Source organism: Amphiprion ocellaris, chromosome 6, assembly GCF_022539595.1.
Source record: "Amphiprion ocellaris isolate individual 3 ecotype Okinawa chromosome 6, ASM2253959v1, whole genome shotgun sequence".
Classification (NCBI taxonomy): Eukaryota; Metazoa; Chordata; class Actinopteri; family Pomacentridae; genus Amphiprion; species Amphiprion ocellaris.
This window is the reverse complement of record NC_072771.1, coordinates 18,097,199-18,115,852: the sequence shown is the minus strand read 5'-3', so window position 1 is coordinate 18,115,852 and position 18,654 is coordinate 18,097,199. Positions and strand designations below refer to the sequence as shown.

Here is an 18,654-nt window from a genome sequence, read left to right as displayed (position 1 = left end):
GTAAAGTATCAGGTGAGTGCAGATAGGCACAGTAGCTTCCCTGTGACTCATTCCCTGCATCCAGATTGGCTGCTGCCTGGGCCAATGGAGAGCCATCGTTCACTCAGCGTTGTTATTGTGTTGCAGGCGGAATGGACTCACAGGTAGGCCTGTCTCAGAAGCAGAAAGTGGAGTTTTTAAATGTCACAGTGCCCTACAATTCACACTGGATAGAGAAGTTTATGCTTTATTCAACACTTTCTTTTGTAAAGGATTTCATATTTTTTTAAAAAAACCAAACAAAAACGTAACATCTTTAGCCATGAATCACTTTTTCACACAGCTTTTTTAAATTTCTCCCAGTGAATGCCTGTGGGTGAAGTGTGTCTTTTGTTTCCCTCCATGGACTCAGCACCTGTCCCACCTCCCTCCCTCCCTCCCTTCTAATCTGCAATCTCACCAAACTGCATTTTTCTGAGTGCTTAGCCCACCGCGGCTGCAGTCATTCCACTGACCTGCCCATACACGCATGCAGCTGTACTCTGAGCCTGCCTCACCAGTAATCCAAAGGCTTTTGTTGATGGCCAGACAAAGACTCCTAAGTCCTGAAAAAGCTGCTGCCATGAGAACAATCTCGTCTGAGCATACTGGGGAGTCTGGCCACACATAGAGTCTTTGGAAGTCACTCATTCAGATACTGTGGCATTTATCTTGCTGAGAAAAATCATTAGGAGTGCAACTATTGTGTTTGCACATCAGTCCATTGAGATTTAAAAAAAAATGTTTGTGCTGCTCTGGTTTTGGCTGATATATTTGCTATTTAATCCTACATGGTGAATGTTGTCCTATTAGAGTGATATAAACTACAGATGAAGTTTGATTAAAAATAAGAAAGAGCTGCTCATGTGAAGGCCTTGCTGTTAATACAGACATGAAAATATCATGTAGGGTTTAATTTAAGCTCAACACTGACCCCTTAAGTCATACGTTGCTATAGCATGGCACCAAAACCTATATTCTTGCACTGTCGATAAGTATTTTGAAGGAAAAGAAAAATTGTGTTTACTAAACGCACTTCTTGAAAAACATGTTCGCTAAGTGACAAATTCCATGCAAAGAAGACTGCAAAGAATCTGGCTATAAAATGCACGGAATCTCTAAGTGGTCAATCGAGTTTTAGTTTTGTAACAATTGTCTGTTTTCTTCTTAGAAAGCATGGAGCCTCTGCACTTTATATATTACTGTGTTGATGCCATTTTCATTTCCCTTTCAGCTACAAAAAAAAAGAGATGACTATAATTGCACAGCCAAAAATAAGATTTTGTCATTTCAGTAGCCATAAATATATTTTATTCATTTGAATATTTATGTATTTTTTCAGCATGACTGTTTCCAGTCTGATTTTGCATCCATACACAGGAGATAGCTGCCTATACCAGCTACTAATGTGATATGATATGATATTTAACGGGATAATATAATGCTCCCATATGAGCAAGTGTAATTGATCAAAAATGGCCTGAATACTAATTCTAGTGCTTTAAGTGTGGCTCTCTGCACAAATAAATGTGAAAGTACATGCATAGGGAGTGGCTCAAAATGAATATCAGTATTGTAATGATTTTATTGTGGTAAATGGATTCCTAAAAATTGGTAAATAAAGAAAGGGCTGTTACGTTCTGTCAATTTGGGACTGAAACTAGCACCCAGCAAAACAAAACAAAGTAGTGTGCCTTATCATGAAGTTAATAGCGATAACAAAATCAGCAAATACGCCATCAAAACCTTTTAAAGATGAAAGTATATTTTCTGTTATTTGAGTTGTTTCCATACTGTCGATATGCAGATGTGTTCAATCAATCAATCAATAAATAAATAGGTAAACTGACAAAAAAATTAGAAAGCATGGCTTAAATCAAACATAATATATCACCAAGTGTCTCATTAAAACATATTTAAATCACACTTAGTGTCTCATGCAAAAAAGGCAGCTGAACATGAAGCTGAAACATCCTGTAATTAAGGATACAAAATAAAACAAAAGTCATCTATTATGAATAGCAGCTCCATATTTTCATTTATTATCAGCATAAATAGGCTGTTTACTCTCTCTGCTGGTCATTATCAATCCAGATAAGAAATGCCCCCTGCAGGGTATCTGTGTTCATTATGTTACCACCTACAGTGTAGTTTCCATAGTGGAGCCTGGGACTCCCGGGGGCAGGTCTGTGTTGATCATTAGCTCTGGGTATCACCAACAGATGGCGCATCTCTCACAATCTGTATCGACTCTGTGGAAAATCAAAAGTAACACTCGGTGTCAGCGGCCTGAGAGGAGAACAGAAAGTGTGCCGCGGATGTTTTATTGGAGGCAGCAGGGCGCAATATGTCATCAACACCCATGGGTGTCCTGAGGAATCAACAGCAGGCTGACAGAGAGCGACGCCCCTGTCACTCTGCTCTCATCAGCACCACCCGCAAACCCATCACAGAGCTGCGTCAAGCCACACACACACAGCCAGGACAGCACAGGAAGTGTGATGATATCCCATTTAATAGCTTATTGGATTTACACACCAAACTAAAACAGAAACGCAGCATGGAATATTTTACTAAAATACATCATCTGTTCTGTTTAAAATATGGGAATAAGCATTTTTTTTGTTCCAACACACAGTATCTTTACAGCAGAATGTATGTAATGGAGCAACCAAATACACATTATACTGGAAATAATAATGAGCAGATGGAGAGTAGAGTCACTGACCAGAAGTCAGTAATGTGTCACACATCTGTGGCTTAATGAGGTTGTTGATGCAGCTTGTGGAATGTTGTCAGCCTGAAGGATTTGGTGAAACTGGTGGACATTTTTGGGGACAGTATTATGTCCTTGAACACATTCATCCAGTGCATTATGTGGCAGAGTGTATATTGTACCATGCTCTCTGAATGATTTCTCACACAACAAATGATGGAGTTCATTCAAGTGTCCCACTGTGGCCCTAACTGACCTGCCTGCATCCTGCCAACAACCAGTTTCTCTTGTCATCTGTGGCATTATGTCATTTGAATAAAGCTGCATTTTAAGGACTGTTTATCACTGGACAAAGGTGTTCCTGTGTTCTGGTCAAACCATCTAATCATATTTGTTGAAGCCGCACCTGACCAGGCTACAGACAAACTCAATGGTGAAGAATTTTAACGAGATTAACAGCTGAAAAAAATTTGCACAATTGGTTAAACTGAACCCATTTCTAACTTTAACCACAGACATTAGATTTGTAGTGTTTTCTCTAAGTCAGAGAAGAACATCATTTGCATGATGCACTGATACAGAAATTCACAATTATTTATTTTCATTTTAGTTGACGGATTACTTCCTTTAATTTAGCAAACTCACATTTCAGAAGGTGGATCTAGGAAATATTTGGCATTTTAACTTGATATACTTAACCTTGAACAGTCAGTTGAAACATCTTCCAGTTTCTTGTTGATCTTGTTGAAGAGCAAGTTGCTGAACTTTGATTTGGCACTTATTGACAGTAAATGAACTGTTGCCTTATAGCTTCACATGACAATGTGAAATGTTGATGATAGAACAATATAAAGGTTAAGAATCAAGTGATTGTGATATTTTTTAGAATGGCACTGCAGAATTACATTTGTATCCCAATGGTGCAATGATTGGCCCTGGGATAGCCGGGACCTTTCTGTGTGGAGTTTGCATTGCGTTTCCCTTTCTGCCTGTATGAGTTTTCTCCAGCTTCTTCCCACAGTCCAAAGACATGCATTGTAGGTTAAGTAGTGATTCAAAGTTGGCTGTAAATGTGAATGTTAGCATGTATGGTTGTCTGTCTGTCTCTGTGTTAGCAATGTAATGGACTGACAACATGTCAAGGATGTACCTGCCTTTCACCCTATGTCACCTGCAAGAAGGGCAAATAGATGGCTGGAAATGCATACGTGTTGCTATTAGTTATCTGTTAGATTAGTTTTTGTTCTCTTGTGTTTTGCCTGTCTGACTTCTCTCTGCCACCCTTTTCTCTCTCCCCTCTCTAACCAGTTGAGGCAGATGACCGCCCTAACTCAGCCTGGTTCTGCTGGAGGATTCTTCCTGCTGAAAGGTTCTTGTGTTTTTCTTCCCACTCACCACCGAGCTGTTCAGAGGGAGTCTTTGGATTAGTTTGGTCTGTAATCTAATAAAATATTATAGAATCATGACCTCAGTTTGTGAATTGAGAGTAACGATGTTTTGAATTGGTGCAACATAATTAAAGATTAATTGAATTTGATGCATTATCCTCTTGGATGTCACCATCTGCAGTAAATTATGTCACGGTTGAAACAAACACTAAAGCGTCTAATAGCAGCCTCGTTCCCGTGCATTTATTTTTAAAGCTGCGCCTGGAAGTGTGCTTCCCCACACTGCGGAACTTGACAGCGCTCCAGCCTCTCAGGCTCCTCTCCCTCAGGATGACTGGGAGTGACGCAGGGCAGACGGAAAAAACTGGGGCTTGAGGGGAAGGACGGCGGTGATGCAGGAAGGACTGTAGCTTTATTTATTTCACAGGTTCAAACCCGACGCACGACCTGGCTGCCTGCACAGAGGACATGAGAGTCACCTGCATGCAGACTTCCCTGTGAGACGTTAACAGCTAATCAGGAATCATCCACTTGGATCAGTGTGGATTCAACACTCCCAGGTAGGCTCCATGGTGCCTTCACTGCTAGAGTGGCTCCTTTGATAGGTGCATTTATTAACTGCATCCGTCGGATTGTAGGATAAATATGACAATGTATGATTTCGTTTGAGCCGGTTCTTATTTCTCAGCTGTATAGTCAGGAGGCTGAGTGATTCTCTTCTTTACCACAGCAAATTATTTGGGCTCCACAGTCACGATTTCTCACCTCTGTAATTAAATCTCCTCTTAATTAACAACACGGGATTTGTTTCTCTTTAGGTAACGTTGATGCCTGCTTTTCCACGCAGGAATTCAGCCTAGTCATTCATTTTTTCCCTACCTGAGCACCAAGTTGTAAGCCGCATTCAGTGGGAGAATAATCGGACCCCCGTCGGTTATTTCAGTAAACCTCCATCATGAACTACCTGCGTCGACGACTCTCGGACAGCAATTTCATGTCCAACCTACCCAATGGCTATATGACCGACCTCCAACGCCCCGACCCGCCGCAGCAGAGCCCCGCAGTGTCGCCGGGGCCGTCGGAGAGGCGCCAGTCCACCAGCCAGCAGCAGTCTGGAGGCGGAGGTGGAGGAGGAGGCTCCGGCTTCTTCTCATCCATATCCAATGCTGTCAAACAGACCACAGCTGCTGCGGCCGCGACCTTATCCGAGGCAGCGGACCGGGCAGGAGTCACCAGCACCGCCAAGATCCTCCTGGTTGTCGACGACCAGCAGACCGACTGGTAAGAGCAGTGCGCATCGGCAGCGCGGTGCCTCGTCTAGACAGAAATGTGTGCCAGCCCGTGGGTTGCAGTGGCCTAACATCCAGAAGGTCATATGATTCATCCGGTGCCGAGAGGTATCACGTGTAACAGGCCGTGGGCGTCTTGCTCAGGTCAGAAACACCTTGCAGATGTGCGCCGATAGTGCCATGGTAAAGGCGCAACAGTCTGGAGGCAGAGGAGCCATTTTCATTTGGCGAGCTGCTCTGTTTTTTTTTTCTGTGACAAATTCGTCTTGCACTCTGCCCGTAAAACGTCTTAAAATGATGCCACTGCACTGATTTTGGCCGAGCTGATGCCTCCACGATGATGCAGGTATTTTCAAATGGAGTAGCTGCATTGGGGGGGAATTGTGCACAAGAAAACATGCATTCAGCAGGTTAGTGAAGCCTCCTCACTGGTGCACATTATACATCATTATCAAGTCAAAGGTGATGAAAAGCTGCACTGTTAATTCAAAATAACACCAAAGGTGATAATAAACTTAGAAGTCTGTCATTTTCACTGGGAAACACTGAAAACAGGGTTGTTATTCACAAGCTCTCTATCCTGGTGCATTATCAGCAGCGCTAACAGAATGCAGTATTGTGTCTGTGGTTAGGATTGATGCCATTTTTGTGTCAAGATGTTTTCACTGAACAAGATTATTCTCAATTTCAAAATGTTCTGCTGGCGCTGGAGGACAAGGCTGCTGTCAATTACAGAGAAAACTGCTGAATCACATTCATATTTGTTTCAGGATATGAGCAACAATTGGATTTAACTCCTTGTTTCACATTCAGGGTAAAAGTCTTCAGAGGAAGAAAGGTCCACGGTGAATTTGACATCAAAGTAGAACAGGTAGGTTTCACATACGTAACTATTATTCTGAGTTAGTGTTCATATGTACTTCCTTTAAGGAGGGCAATAAACTTGCCAAATAAAGACCACAGAGACTGGACTAGTTAAAAGAAACCAACCAGCTTCACTGAGCTTTGATAGGAACTTCATTTGGAGGGATGTCACATGATATTTTTCACAAGACTTTGGTATTTTCTGTTTTGCTTATGGATAACACTGTGATCTATTTATATCAAAGCCAAATAAGAGAAATAGACATGGTGCCTGGTTTATTTCTCTGTGTGATAAAAGCATTGCCATTGGCAAGAAGAGGAAGATTAGCTTTACTGCCGCCTCATTCTCACAGAAAGCATAAGCTGTGTTCATACGAAGCCCTCAGAATGACAAATGTCCCAGCATCCACTTCACTATTGAGTGATTATTGATAGCAACTGGAACTGCTGCATTCGTTCTCGATATCTGATTAATGATTACGCAAACATTTATGTAATCCCCCATGCAGATAAACCAGCTGTTTGTGTAGCCTAATAACCTTCTTGGCTATGTAGCTTTACAAGAATATTTATCGATGCAATGTTAGACAGTGGCTGTTCATGGTGTAATCCACTCTGTAGCACTTTAAGAGCAGAGAAGCCCCCGAACATTTTAAAATCTTCTCCTTTGCCTCAGGCATCTTCCTCTCCTGCTATTTTAATCTCTACACTTTAGGAAGTGCACTGGTATTCCATTATTTCCACTGTGGCCTCTTAACAGCAAGAACACACCAGACAAAATCTGATATACATTAATTGTGCTCTGCTCTACCTGACTGATGTAGACATCTTGTATGATGGCCTCCTGTCCTCATGATCACTGTGACTTGTTTGGTTTTCAGTGGGGACTGACCTTGATGTTGTCCTTTCAGGCGGAGTTCTCTGAGATCAACCTGGTGGCAAACGCCACAGGAAGCTACAACGTGGACATTGATGCCATCAGGAGTGGGCATAAGGTTACTAAGTAAGTGCTCTGCTCAATATTTCTAGTTAAAAATAATGGCAGTGGTGGTGAAGTTTTGAGGTTTTGCTGAAATCCCAGTCAGTCCTGAGCAGCAGTGAATCACAACTTATCGGTTTGTTTAACATTTTTCTCATGTCTTCTGTACCAGATCGTTTAAGCCTGACTTTGTGCTGATCAGACAGCATGCTTTCAGCATGGACAAGAACGGAGACCACCGGAACATAGTGATTGGTTTGCAGTATGCTGGAGTGCCAAGTGTTAACTCTTTGCACTCTGTCTACAATTTCTGTGACAAACCCTGGGTGGTAAGTAGGATTTAATGAATGTGTTCTTTTAAATTACAAAAAAAACATTAAATTCAGCTACACGGACTTTAAAGTGGCATCTTATATGTTTGTGTGTGTTTCAGTTTGCGCAGATGTCTAGACTTCACAAGCAGCTGGGCCCAGAGGAGTTCCCACTGATTGAGCAGGTTTACTATCCAAACCACAAGGAAATGGTGAGTTCTTTGCCTTCTGCTGTTCTCTTTCAGTTGTGTAAATGGGTAAGTCTTTGTGACAAGTGATCCCTAAAGACACACACAGACAGGTCATCCCTCTGCACAGGTCACATGTTAGGAGACTAATTCACCTCCACGTCAATATTCTGTCTTATGTGGCAGCTGAGTCCAATATAATTTTCCAGAGAGTGCCTTCTTGGCTTTATGTTTCACTCTGGATAGAGGCTGAGGTTTTGATGTTTGTGGTGTCAGTACAGTTAAAGTAAGACTTGGTGCAGAGCAGTTATCTCCACCCCTGCAGTCCCAGGCTGACAGGGCCTTTCTGGCTTTGAAGTCACCAATATGAAACAGAATTTCTGTAGAGAGAGAGGAGCTCTGTGCCCTTTGTATTTGATTGAAATGGATGAACACATTGCTGAGAGTACAATGATGGAGCTCACTGATATTGTTCTTGTCACAGATCACCTCCCCTCGATTCCCTGTAGTGGTAAAGATGGGCCATGCTCACTCAGGAATGGGAAAGGTAGTGTTACAGTGCTCAAGTATTTATGCATTTCACTCTGAACACCATATTTCTGAGACTAATATACGTCTTCCTATATTTACATTTTGACTCTTGTAACTCCAGGTGAAAGTGGACAATCAGTATGATTTTCAAGATATTGCGAGTGTCGTGGCGCTGACCAAGACTTATGCCACATCTGAGCCTTTCATTGATGCAAAGTATGATGTTCGCATCCAGAAAATTGGTAACAATTACAAGGCTTACATGTGAGTGAAATTAACCTTCTGCTCTCCTCAGAATTTCACTCTATTAAATGTAATCACAAAAACTTCGCCCAAAGAGCCGACACACTGGCATGTCATGGATGATAAAAGTGGTAAAACATGCAAAGTGATTTTTTTTCCTTAATTAACAGGAGAACATCAATTTCAGGCAACTGGAAAACTAACACTGGCTCATCTATGCTTGAGCAGGTGGCCATGTCAGACAAGTAAGGGCACGTAATTGCTTCTAAAATGAAAGTGTATCACGAATGATGTCCCACTTTGCTATAATGTCTGTGTTTAAAATGTGATTGCAGGTACAGAATGTGGGTGGATTCTTGTGCAGCCATCTTTGGAGGGTTGGATATCTGTGCTGTTGAAGCTTTACATGGTAAAGACGGAAAGGACTACATAATAGAGGTACTAGAAAACAGCATCATCATGATATTATTCCCTTGTGGTTGTAACTACTAATAATCACTAATTCCATCATGTGTTGCGTTTTAGGTTGATGACTGTTCGATGCCACTGATTGGAGACCAGCAGGACGAGGATCGCGTTCAGATCGCAGAACTGGTGATTTCTAAGATGAACGAGTCTGTTCCACGCACTTCAAGCTCTTCCACAGTCCGAGCCACCGCAGGACAGCCAGCACAGGTGAAAAAGGAATGTAGAACACTATGCTCCAACAAAATCTGACCTTTTCATATTCCTCTCTTTTTCTATTAATAGATGTCACATCAGGTGCATTTTTTTATTTAGTGTGCACATCTTACAACAGGAATACTGGGCGTAAAACATAGACGATGACAATAAAAGCGCAACTTTAAATATTAAAGCAATTGCCTTAAAGTCAGCAGTTAGTGAAATAAGTGTAGTATTTGAGAATTGGTGGTACTGTGCACTGGCACTGCAAGCGACAGAGATGTAAAGACCATAGAAATGTTGTAAACAAGGAAGAATGCAGTTCTTGTAAATACTGATTCAAATTGGTGCATATAAATGAGGAACAATGAACAGCTTGAACACTGTGGGGCTCCAATTTTCACCTTTGTTTCACAGACAAAACTGACACTTTAAACACTACTGCTCATTGTCAGGCAAAGCTACAATTCATGGCGCCATCTTACGTCACATGATAGAAGTCACATGATGGGTCACATGAGCAGAGTCTGTACTTGAGTACCTGTTATGGAGTAAATCTCCACATCTGTAAACGTATACAAATATATCATGTCTACGTAAAAATAAACAGACATATGTTTGATCATCATCGTCATAGAGGTTGAGAGTTCTGTCATATTTAAAGTATAGAGACACTAACAATTGTAGCGGTCATAGCACACATCCCCGGGACTCTCTAGACCTAATAGTAAAGTAATCTCAGGTCATCTCATTGGAGGCATCAAATAACAACTCAAAGGAAATGGACCACAGCAGCCAGAAAGAGCCAACCATCCTGCACTGGAGTCATTAGCATTCCTAAAATGTTCTACAGTTTTTCATGAAGTCATGATGCTAATTTTTTTGTGCCTGAAGATTTCTCTGCATAGTAGGCAGAGAATATAATTTTGTTTGACACTAGGTTTTCTAGATCATCTTTTGGCAGACCATTTTCTAAACAAATTAGGGCAATTTCGATAGTTAATATTTTAGCACTTTTAGGGAATATTATATTTTATCTTCGGTTACTGTTTTTCCTTTAATGCTTGACGAATGTTTAATTTCTGCCCACTTAACTTATGTATGTTTTGTAGAAGGCGGTGTCTCCTCAGCCTGTCTCTCAGCCCAGAGTACCACAGAGTCAGCAGCGTCCTTCACCTCAGGGTAAGAACTGGACTTTACCACAGTAAAAAGCTAAGTGAAATAATAATACTTGTTATTCTTTACGAACATTTTATTTATTTGAAAAATTTTGACAAGAATATCATGAAAATATATAAGTCTGAGTGTTGCTTTCATTTATGTCCCATAGGTGGTCCTCAGCAAAGTCCACCATCTCAGCAGCGTCCACAGCCTCAAGGCCAGCCTCCTGCACAGGCTCAGCAACCTGCTGCCAGTCCTGCGTCAGGTGACTCCAGCACCCAGGCTAAGCCTAACCAAGGACCTGCAGCCCAATCGCGGCCAGCAAGTCAGGGTGCTCCTCAAGGCCAGAGACCTGCTGCTGGTCAGGGTTCTCCTCAGAGGAGCCAAGGAGGTTCCCCTCAAACTCAGAGGCAACAGTCTGTGACACAGCAACAGAAACCCGGTGCAGGGGGCCAGAAACCTCCACCGCAACAGAGGCCTGCTCCACCCAGGCAGCTGTCACAGGGCGGGTCACAGAAGGCTGGTGGCCCGCCAGGTCGTCCTGGAGCACCCACCACCCAGCAGCCACGCCCGGCTGCTCAAGGCCAGGGGGGCCCAGGAGGACGCCCCCCTCTGCAGCAGAAGCCTCAGCCCCCGCAGAAGCCCAGTCAGGACAGCCCGGCTATGGGCGGCTCCCCACAACTAAAGTAAGTAGTCGTGTGTAATGAATGATTTAAGATCAATTTCATCTCATTTTTCATGAATTGAACTTTACAGCTGACAAGAACAGAAGATCCTCTGTTACTTTTTGCCTGCATTCAGATACGCATGCCACATGGGAAATCTGTATCTACAGAAGATCCACCTGAATGTGCATGGTTTATTGATTCTTATATTTTTTTAGTATTTCAACAGCAGTTTCACAAAACATAACATTTCAGATTATGATACGTTAAAACAACAAGCAGAAGCCTTAATGAATCTGTGACATCGGTCACAATCCATGTTATGGGACACAGGTAACCAAATTCTATACATTTTATATCTGTTTTCTCTGAGTAGCAGGGATGGACAGAATCATATACTATAGCTGATATATCTCATTACTATGTATCTACATTAAATAACATCTAGAAATTGCTTAAATGGATGATGAAACAAGAACATTATAGTATATTATTCTCATATTCTAAAGCGGTAAACATATAGTGAGTATTTCTAATAACATAAAGGAATTTAAACCACTATATTAACCGCAATAATTGAATTAATTCCTGCTGACAACTTTTGACCTACTTAGATTTGGAAGCTCAAAGCTTTACAAGTACATTTACATTTGTTTTGTACTTGCTGAATGCCCTAGAAGTTTAGTCAGAAGTTTTTACTGCCAAGAAAATGTATGGTCGATTCCCTTGATTCTCAGGAGGTTTTCACAGAAAAATCATAAAAACAATCATAATGCTTTTATTTTTATAGCATTTTTAGGGGTTTTCCGGGTTCAAGGGTTTGCAGAATTCAAATTTAAAATCAGAGCGAATGTACACCCCCTTGTGAAACATACAAAGTTTAAGAACATGAGAGTTTTACTGTCATAGGCTCCGAGCCCATATATGAACAAATACAAGAGCAAGTGCACAAAAAGGACTCAGAATTCTAATTTGGGATTAAACTAATGATCTTACATTATGCTGCCTTGAAATCATCGATCCCAGTTAAAAACATGCATTTCTTTGCATCCTGAAACGTCATTCACTATTCCTGTCATATCAAAGCTGAGTTGAAATGATAAGGAAATACTGAATGACCGTCGAGGAGGAATGCGCTTCTATCATCTTTTACTGAGCCTTTCCTGTCTCTCTGTCTCTCTGTTTCTGTCTTGCCGTGCTCCAGTCTTTTCATTCCATGGGTTTGCTGCATGACTTTAATAGCCTCCTTTTCTCCTCTATTGCCATTTTCCTCTCTTTATAGCAAGTCCCAGTCTCTTACCAATACCTTCAACATTCCAGAAACCCCAACACCACGAGCCAGCCTTAGCCAGGACGAGGTGAAGGCTGAAACCATACGCAATCTACGCAAATCTTTTGCCAGTCTCTTCTCAGACTGAGACGGCATAAGCTCCCCCTTCCCTCCTCCTACTGACAGAAATATGGACAGGCAAACTGAAGGACAGACCCCTTCTCCCCCCACAACGACCAAGGACCAACAGGATCTCCAATTCATGTACATTGAGTCTGATATGAAAATGTACACACTTGACACCCACTGCCTAAACAGTCAAAATCTTTTAAAATGAACAAACAGTAGAATACAGTAGGGCACTGATGTCTGAAACATTCCTTGCCTTGCCTCAAGCTTTAGCCAGTCATTTACTGAAGTCACATGCACACCACACAGAAGCCCGTATATGCATGAGCACACATACGCAAAAAAGAAGACGCAAAGCAACACAATACTTCTGCCACTTGTTATGTTGGTGCCGTAAAGTCATTGTGGTCTTCATGTTCATATAAATTAAGGGACTGTATGAAAGTTAATGGGTTAGGGAGGATTATAGAATTTTGTTTTATAAAGAACAAGCCCCTCCTCAGTGTTATTGCCTCTAGTTATCTCAAAATTATATATTTATGGCAATCATACTGAAAGTGTGAAACTACAGCTGCTCTATTATTGAATAAAGAGCTGTTAAATGAATATTATAGCCACAGAATAGAACAAGCAACAACTCTGTGCTGAAGGGCTTGTGAACTGCATTAGTTTCACCCCAATCCATGTCCTCCACATGTGGCAAAATGCATCTCCGTAGCACACATGAACCATTTTTTATTAAATGTCTTTTTTTATTTGTTAAATTTGACATCAAGCACATATATAGGTTTAAAAAAAATCCTCTCCTGCTCTCCCAAAAATGTTAATTTCAGCAAAAACACAACTTACCTGACACTCCATCCTTTCCTGACGCCCTCCCTTCCAATAGTTTTTGTACAGTACCTTACTCACAACAGCTGCACACTTAGAATGTCCAGTGTTAGCAAACGCTAGATCTCTTTGAGATGTTGACCGCTCATGGTGGTGTCTTAGCTGCATGTCAACAGGAGGCAATGGTTGCATTTTCCAACCCCTGACTTTGGCGCTTGTAACTGTGTCGTCACACGTAGTTGAATTAGTTAGTAAAGTAGCCTAGTAGGTGTCGTGAGTATCTTGTTGCTCCCACGTTTCTTCCCATTTTCTCGTCGCACAAGAACAAAAGCCCAAAAGCTCTCCACTTTTTGAAAGCATGCCTTCCACAGACAAGAAGGTCAAATCAAATGGAGCTGTCTCAGGGATGTCCAATTGATTGTGACACTTGTGTGTGGGTGAGGGTCTTCCATTACAGTCTTATTGTGGTTGTTTACAAATCATGAAGGAAAAGCATGCATTATAATGAGGTAGAATGTTTTATTATTTCAAATACATTTTGCACACAGAGTATACTGCAAAATTATACTTGAATACAAAGACATGGACTGATGTATGAAGTCTACATTTTCAGGTTTTATTCATCTGCCATGTGACAAAGCAACAACTCACCGTTCCCACTCTGGGGTGCTGCTGTGTCTGTGACAGGTGAGGTCCAATGGGATGATACAGAATAGATAGGGTTGGCAACTGTTCAGGTACAGTTAGAAGAAAAATGACATTATTTCAAGTTTCATCTCGTAGTCCCATGATTTCAATGCAATGTGAAGAGAAAGTCTTAAAACCAGCTTGTGAATTTAGTGGATGTACAATAAGTTCTACATCATGTCAGGTTGACATTAGCAGTAGGTCAGTGCGTTGGGATGTTGCACTTAACTTCAACCCAGAGTCTGTATCGTACAGCGCAGCAGAGTTTCTGCTTTCATATATTCTTCTCCGCTTTCAACGGGTTCATAGTCTGTAAGAAGAGGTCATACTCCAAAGCGTACTCAGCCAAGGAATGATACATTTTTGAGCATCATCTGTACAATAACGAAAGGTAAGCAATGTAAAGGTATAGGAATGTCAACCGAGGGATGCTCCTCTGCAGTAGCACGTACTGCCACCCATCCTTTGCACTGACAAATCTTTCTTTGCTCACGACTCTGAAAAATCCAAGCGATTCTCTTTCAAGGCACTAAAAACGTCTTCCAGAAGGAGTGCATTAGATATGAATGTTTATGTAGTATGGCAATATCATGCTTTATAGAGAAGACCCAATAGCCAAAAGTATAAAGGAGTCCTGGTTCCCCTGCAGATTCTTCATGCCGCCTGTGTTTATCGGCCTATTTGTGTCGCCACAGTGACCCCTTGTGCTCAATGGTGCATAAACGTGTGAATGTTGTTCTGTAACTGGTCTAACCAAATAGATGTGTTGTACAGAGCTCTGAGCGATACAGATTGTCACCTTTCTCCCCCTGCTGCTACCTGTGCTTGTTGATATTATGTGTGTCTCTAAATTTTTTTTATCTTTTAACATTATTTTGCAATTATTTGCATAATTTTCTTCAATGAAGCATCACTATCTGGGGCTTGTGAGTTTATGCGTTAGTAGTTGAGGGCTGCATTTTTAAAACTTACAGTAACTCGGTGTCAGTACATAATTGCCAGATTTATCACAGCACAGCCTACTGTCAAGAGAATCAGCAAGAGCAGTAATTGTTACACTGAGTGTGTAATTTGTGAAAATGAGCCATCACATTTAGCATGGATGGTTGATTTTGAAAAATGTCACTCTGTCACTCAGAAGCCTCTTGGCTATATTAAGACGTAACATTTGCCATGGTGCTGACAGACTGAACTGACAGCAATACAAAGACGCAGATTTTTATTTGTGTTTTTTTAATATTCACGGATACGTTCTTTCTTTTTAAAAGTTTACATTAGTTATGGTGGCTATATTTGACTGTGAATGTACATCGTTTTCTTTGTTCCTGCTTGTTTTCTAAAATGCACCGTATAATCATTGTGAAAAGATGAAGTCCTTACAAGTTTGAGTGAAACTGATTGTCAGTCGATGCCTGCCAGATTTAAAAACATACATCATAAATGTAAGTGCAAAAATTTAGCAGAGGTTTTTGTTAATCAAAAATAAGATACTGCATAATGTAAATCATGGTGGATTATTGAATTAATTGTAAAAGATTGATGTTATATGCAATGTAGCTATATTATGTGAAAATGAGTATGTTATTAAAACATGCACAAGTCTAATAAAGTCTATGACCAACAGTGACTGTTTTGTTTGTTATTGCTGACTGAATGTAGAATAGTGACACTTGAGTTCTTTGAGTTTAAGTTTAATTAATCATGTTAATTTCATGTCCATCACTCCTCAGGATGTTGGTTCTGTTTTCTTCCCAAACTGTACTGAGGCTCCTAAGCTCATGTTTTTGCAAAAATTCACATCTCTTTGAGATAAAATAGACCCCAAGTTATTTATATAAAACTGTCTTTATTTGGTGAAACTTAGTACATTCACTTCAAGAAATTTCACCCTTTCAAAGTTAAACAGACTTTGTAATGTCCTGTAGCACTGCTCATTTATTATTAGGTCAGTATATTTTTAGTCCTGTATGTGGGCGGAAGCTAAGATGTGAAAAATGTAAAAATATGAGATCAGGAAGGAGCTGACAGAGTCTCTACTGGTAGCTCTTTCCATTTCAGTTAAGCAATAAAGTAATGAACTTAACTGAATGCATGTTACAAACTGTAAACTGAGCACGGTGCTGAGCTGAACGGTTTTGTGCAGCAGTTTTAATAGCAGCCATTCTAAAGTGACCACAAGGTGGTGTGGGCTGACAGCCTGCAACACTGAACTATTCATTGCATCACTTCACGCCGTATTACATCAATTTGGCAAGTGCTGTTAACTTGTAAATATGCCTATATATATATATATATATATGATAAGAGCAAAATCTATCATAAAACAGGAAGCACATTCAGTTCAGATAAAAAAGTATGCTAAGTGCTATGTAGTTTAGATTTGATTTATACTGATTTCTGACTGACTATTCAATGATTATTACATTATAATCGCTATTATGTTGCAGAGACAACAATTTTATTGAAATTTTGTCTCCTGTGTTATGAAATGCAACGAGGTTTCATTTTCATTGATGTCTGAGACTCAAATTTTAATTACACAAGTTTGAGTCACACAGAAAACACAAAGACCAGTGTGTGCATAATCCTATTTAACAAAACTAATCTGGCAAATATTAACAAAGGGATGCCTGAACACCCCTCATCACAGTTTAGCCCATCTTTCCTTTAGAATAGTGGCCTGATTCATGGCTTGGGAGAAAAAAATACATGTATTATGTCTCATGTTTTCAGAACTTTCATTAGAGCATCAAATCTGAATGCAGCAGCTGCAGTTCATGCCAGCAGTATCATGCACGCAACCCCCCGATTTCACCCCCAAGTCAGGAGAATGATGTGCTTCATTGCCTTGTCTTGTACAAATCAATGAGAGCATCTTCAGCTGAAACAAATACAATAAAACTGGGATATTTTACTTTCCCTCTTTCAACTATAAAACCACTCGCACCGTCTAAATATTTTGGCTGGTCGATGTTATGCAGTGTGAAGAGAGGGTTCAATTTTAATCACCAAATGGATCAATTTCTTCTTCCCTGGAAAGTTTTCATTGCAGACAAAAGTGTCCGGGGTGCAAAATCCAATTTGCAGTCAGGATGTTATATAGCTGCTCGCTCATGAAAGGTCACCGTGGGTTTTTAAAGCTCTGTCTGCTTGCTTGCATTTCCTATCTGGCTGTCCAGTGGGCCATCCTGTTCTCTCCTAAAAGGGCAGGTAAGATGCTGATATAATCATACTGAATAGTACTTTTCTGGTATCGAATAACATTAACAAAGGAACGACTCTAGTTTCCTAACAGAAGACAGTGGCTATTATTGGAGTTAATCGCTGCTTGGCAAATCCATTCACAAGAAAGCCACAGAAATTGCAATTTTCTCCCACACAGTTGTATAATCATCCTGATACAACTTTTATGACTTTGCTGGTCACAGATAAAGGATTCAAGGGTACTGCCAGCAATAGGCTTGTTCTGTTACAGACAAGAGAGGAGACAAAAGGGGAGGGGCACGCACAACTTCTTCTCTGAGCCAGGATATTTCTAGAGCTGACCCATTTAAACAGCCCAGAGAAGCTGCAAGCACAGGTGCATCTGGATGGCTTCAACCAGAATGCGTAATTACATACATTAAGATGCTATTTATTCACAAATTGAAGCAAGTGTCACAACCGATTTGCAAGGGGTAATTTGATGGCTGTGCAAACTCTGCAGGATTTGAATGGGAGGAATTCCAAGTACTGGAGTCAAATCATATCTGCTTCATTCATTTCAAAAATTGAGCTAATAATTATTTCAGGATACATGTGAGAAGTGATTTCACTTACTCCTTTATGCAGGAAAAAAAAATCTGAAGTCATTCTAACAATTCAGATGTTTAATTCAACTCTAAGATGCGAGTCTCTGAATGGGAAACAGTGGCTGTTACGGCTATTATACATGGCCTACAGCCCTGCACAATTAGTGCAACCCAGTACTGCTTTGCATTGTGCTGCTGCGGGATGGAGGGTGAATGATATCCATATTTAGAAGGCCCTCATTGATTCTTCCTAACTGAGGCACAAAAGATTTGTTGTCTGTCCAGTCTTGAATAGCGGGACTTTAATGACAGTCCTGCATTATAAACCCTCCTGCTGACCTTAATCAGTGTTAAAAAATCTCATGAAACTCTGAACTGCAGCAGTTTGCTTAAAAATGTAATACAACCGCATTCCTGTGTCTGTGTTGTTACATAACAATATCATGGCGACAATGAGCTACCACAAACAATTCACATCGTCGAGAGGAAGAAGCGACACCCACTGAGAGGTCCACCTCATCGCTCCAAATGTGTTTCCCCTTTAATAAACTCACACACATGACTGAGTGATTCTTCAGCCAAAATGGCAGATGATGAAGGATGAGAGAGGAGTGTGTAAAAAAGATTTAATTAAGTCTCACCATGGGATGTCTTAGTGTGACTCCAGAGACCAGGATAGAGGAGTTTGTGTTTGCTCTGTGCAGCTGTGAATAATATCTACACTATTCTTACTCTGACCTACATGTACTGAGAGGAGGATCTGAGAATAAGCCCACATGAGTGCAGGTTTTTCTTCCGATCTTATTTCCACCGTAGGACTGCCACAGGGGGTCTCCTTATGGTAAACCTTATGCTAACTCTAAGCTGTCAATCTCGCCTGGAGATAATCTGCTGGTGTAAGAGAGGTTATGTGTCTCTACATAATGTTCA

General features: G+C 40.8%; 1 protein-coding gene across 4 annotated transcripts; it reads left to right on the top strand.

Moving 5' to 3' along the window:
• Positions 1-4,439: 4,439 nt before the first annotated feature.
• syn1 (synapsin I) lies at positions 4,440-15,560 on the top strand. Of its 4 annotated transcripts, none has more exons than XM_035941553.2 (14): positions 4,440-4,682; positions 4,941-5,403; positions 6,225-6,282; positions 7,187-7,278; positions 7,427-7,583; positions 7,688-7,777; positions 8,238-8,300; positions 8,406-8,548; positions 8,698-8,772; positions 8,863-8,965; positions 9,053-9,202; positions 10,306-10,372; positions 10,521-11,037; positions 12,299-15,560. In XM_035941553.2, exons 2-14 carry the CDS (start codon positions 5,078-5,080, stop codon positions 12,432-12,434), a joined length of 1,977 nt encoding a protein of 658 aa, XP_035797446.2. In that variant the 5' UTR covers positions 4,440-4,682; positions 4,941-5,077; the 3' UTR covers positions 12,435-15,560. The 4 variants fall into 4 exon arrangements, with proteins under 4 accessions (XP_035797446.2, XP_054867279.1, XP_035797425.2 ...); XM_055011304.1 differs by having other exon boundaries at positions 4,441-4,682; positions 5,066-5,403; positions 10,303-10,372; XM_035941532.2 differs by having other exon boundaries at positions 4,442-4,682; positions 10,303-10,372.
• Positions 15,561-18,654: the final 3,094 nt, after the last annotated feature.